This window comes from Phalaenopsis equestris, unplaced genomic scaffold, assembly GCF_001263595.1.
Source record: "Phalaenopsis equestris unplaced genomic scaffold, ASM126359v1 Scaffold001093, whole genome shotgun sequence".
NCBI classification, from domain to species: Eukaryota; Viridiplantae; Streptophyta; class Magnoliopsida; order Asparagales; family Orchidaceae; genus Phalaenopsis; species Phalaenopsis equestris.
The window spans coordinates 50372-52096 of NW_018165532.1; the positions used below are offsets into that span (position 1 = coordinate 50372).

Below are 1725 nucleotides of genomic sequence, written 5' to 3' on the forward strand. Positions count from 1 at the left end.
CCCATGCATTCCTCATGAATTTCTAATAAAAAAAATTGTTGCTTCTTCTAACAATTGAATTTATTTTAAAGTCAAAATTTATTTCACACATTTCCCTATGAAAATCAAATAAGTTGAGACTGAAATTTTTTAATTTATTTTACTTTTTAGTTTAGGTGAAAATTTCCTTAAATTATTTTCATGAAATATCTAGGAAATAATTTCTTTCTAAAGTTATTTAGAAATTATTATTATTTTTAAGCGAAAAATATTATTTTCTAAAATTTCAAGTTCAATGTAGATATTTTTTTTATAATAGTAGAAAACAATGTTTGAAAGTTTTTAACAAAACGAAATTGCAAGTCATTCATAAATTGATGTTGAGTTCTCACAAAATAGAAATAAGCTCTATTTATCATCATGCATCTTCCTTCCCATATTTCATCACATATTGAAACTAATATTAAAAACACAAACAACTAAAAGTTGTTGCTTCCACATACTAGCTTTTCTTCATGAATATATCATTTTCATCATATTGAAGGTACGTAAGAAACTCGAATTGCATTTAATTTTGCAGTAACATCTTTCATGGAAGGCCTTTCTTTTGGAGATGAAACTGAGCATGAAAGAGCTAATTCTGTCAGTGAAAGCAAACATTTGTTGGTGCTTTGGCAACTGAACCATCTTGGTTGTTCTCCACACCTGTTGCTAGCATCTCTTTGCTCTTTTGTAAACATTTTACAATCTACTATGTAGTTGATTCCATGAGGCAATGTCATTTTAATGTGATTATGTAGAGTTAAGTTATCACTAAAAATGTCATCGGTAGGCCTTCTTCCAGTAAGCATCTCTAGTAATACTATTCCGAAACTATAAACATCTGCAGATGGAGACAGGGGAGCTACTTCACCATACTCTGTAGATAAAATTTAAATATTTATTTTGAGAAAATATTTCCTTAAAATATCATAAATCTTTAAGAGGAAATGATATGATTAATTTTAACTTTGAGAGGAAGAATCATCACATCACCTGGGGCAATATAGCCAATAGTTCCTTTAATGCCACTTTGGTTGGAAGAAGCTTGAAGAGATATATTCACATTCTCATAAAGCATTCTTGAGAGTCCAAAATCACCCACATGTGCAATAAGGTTATTGTCAAGTAAAATGTTACTTGGCTTTATGTCACAGTGAATGATTGGTGGTTCACAACTATGATGAAGATACTCCAAAGCTTCTGCAACATTGATGGCAATACTTAATCTTTTTTCCAAAGAGAGAACAACATCTTCATCAATCTCATATTCTTGGTGGAGGTGTGTGTCTAAGTTTCCCTTTGGCATGAATTCAAAGATCAAAGCTTTAAACTCATTGCCTTGAATATCTAAGCTCGAGCAAGAACTTAGTACTCGTACAAGATTACGATGACGTATGCTTCTTAATGCATCACATTCATATGTAAAACTCTTCAAAGCTCCATGAACCTCAAGGTTAAATACTTTAATAGCCACAATATCATCATAATCTCTTAAGTTGCCTGCAAAAACAGAGCCATATCTTCCACATCCTACTAGGTGTGTAGTGGAGAAAGCATTTGTAGCTTCAGCTAATTTTGCATACGAAATTTTTGGAAATGGAGGGCTTATAGATAAACCAGATGTATTTCTTAAATCATTTTTCTTTTTTCTTCTATAAAGCAAAGTATAGCACAACAAAAGGATGAATAGCATAACTACAATGA

General features: G+C 31.1%; 1 protein-coding gene across 1 annotated transcript in view; it reads right to left on the reverse strand.

Moving 5' to 3' along the window:
• Positions 1–390: 390 nt before the first annotated feature.
• The window catches only part of LOC110033112 (receptor kinase-like protein Xa21), a 3397-nt gene continuing 2062 nt past the window's right edge, over positions 391–1725 (reverse strand). Inside the window, exons 2-3 of the mRNA XM_020736982.1 lie at positions 1015–1723; positions 391–898 (exon numbers count right to left, since the gene is read on the reverse strand). Coding sequence (XP_020592641.1) covers positions 513–898; positions 1015–1723 — 1095 coding nt within the window. The 3' untranslated portion in view covers positions 391–512. The remainder of the gene's footprint in view (positions 899–1014; positions 1724–1725) is intronic.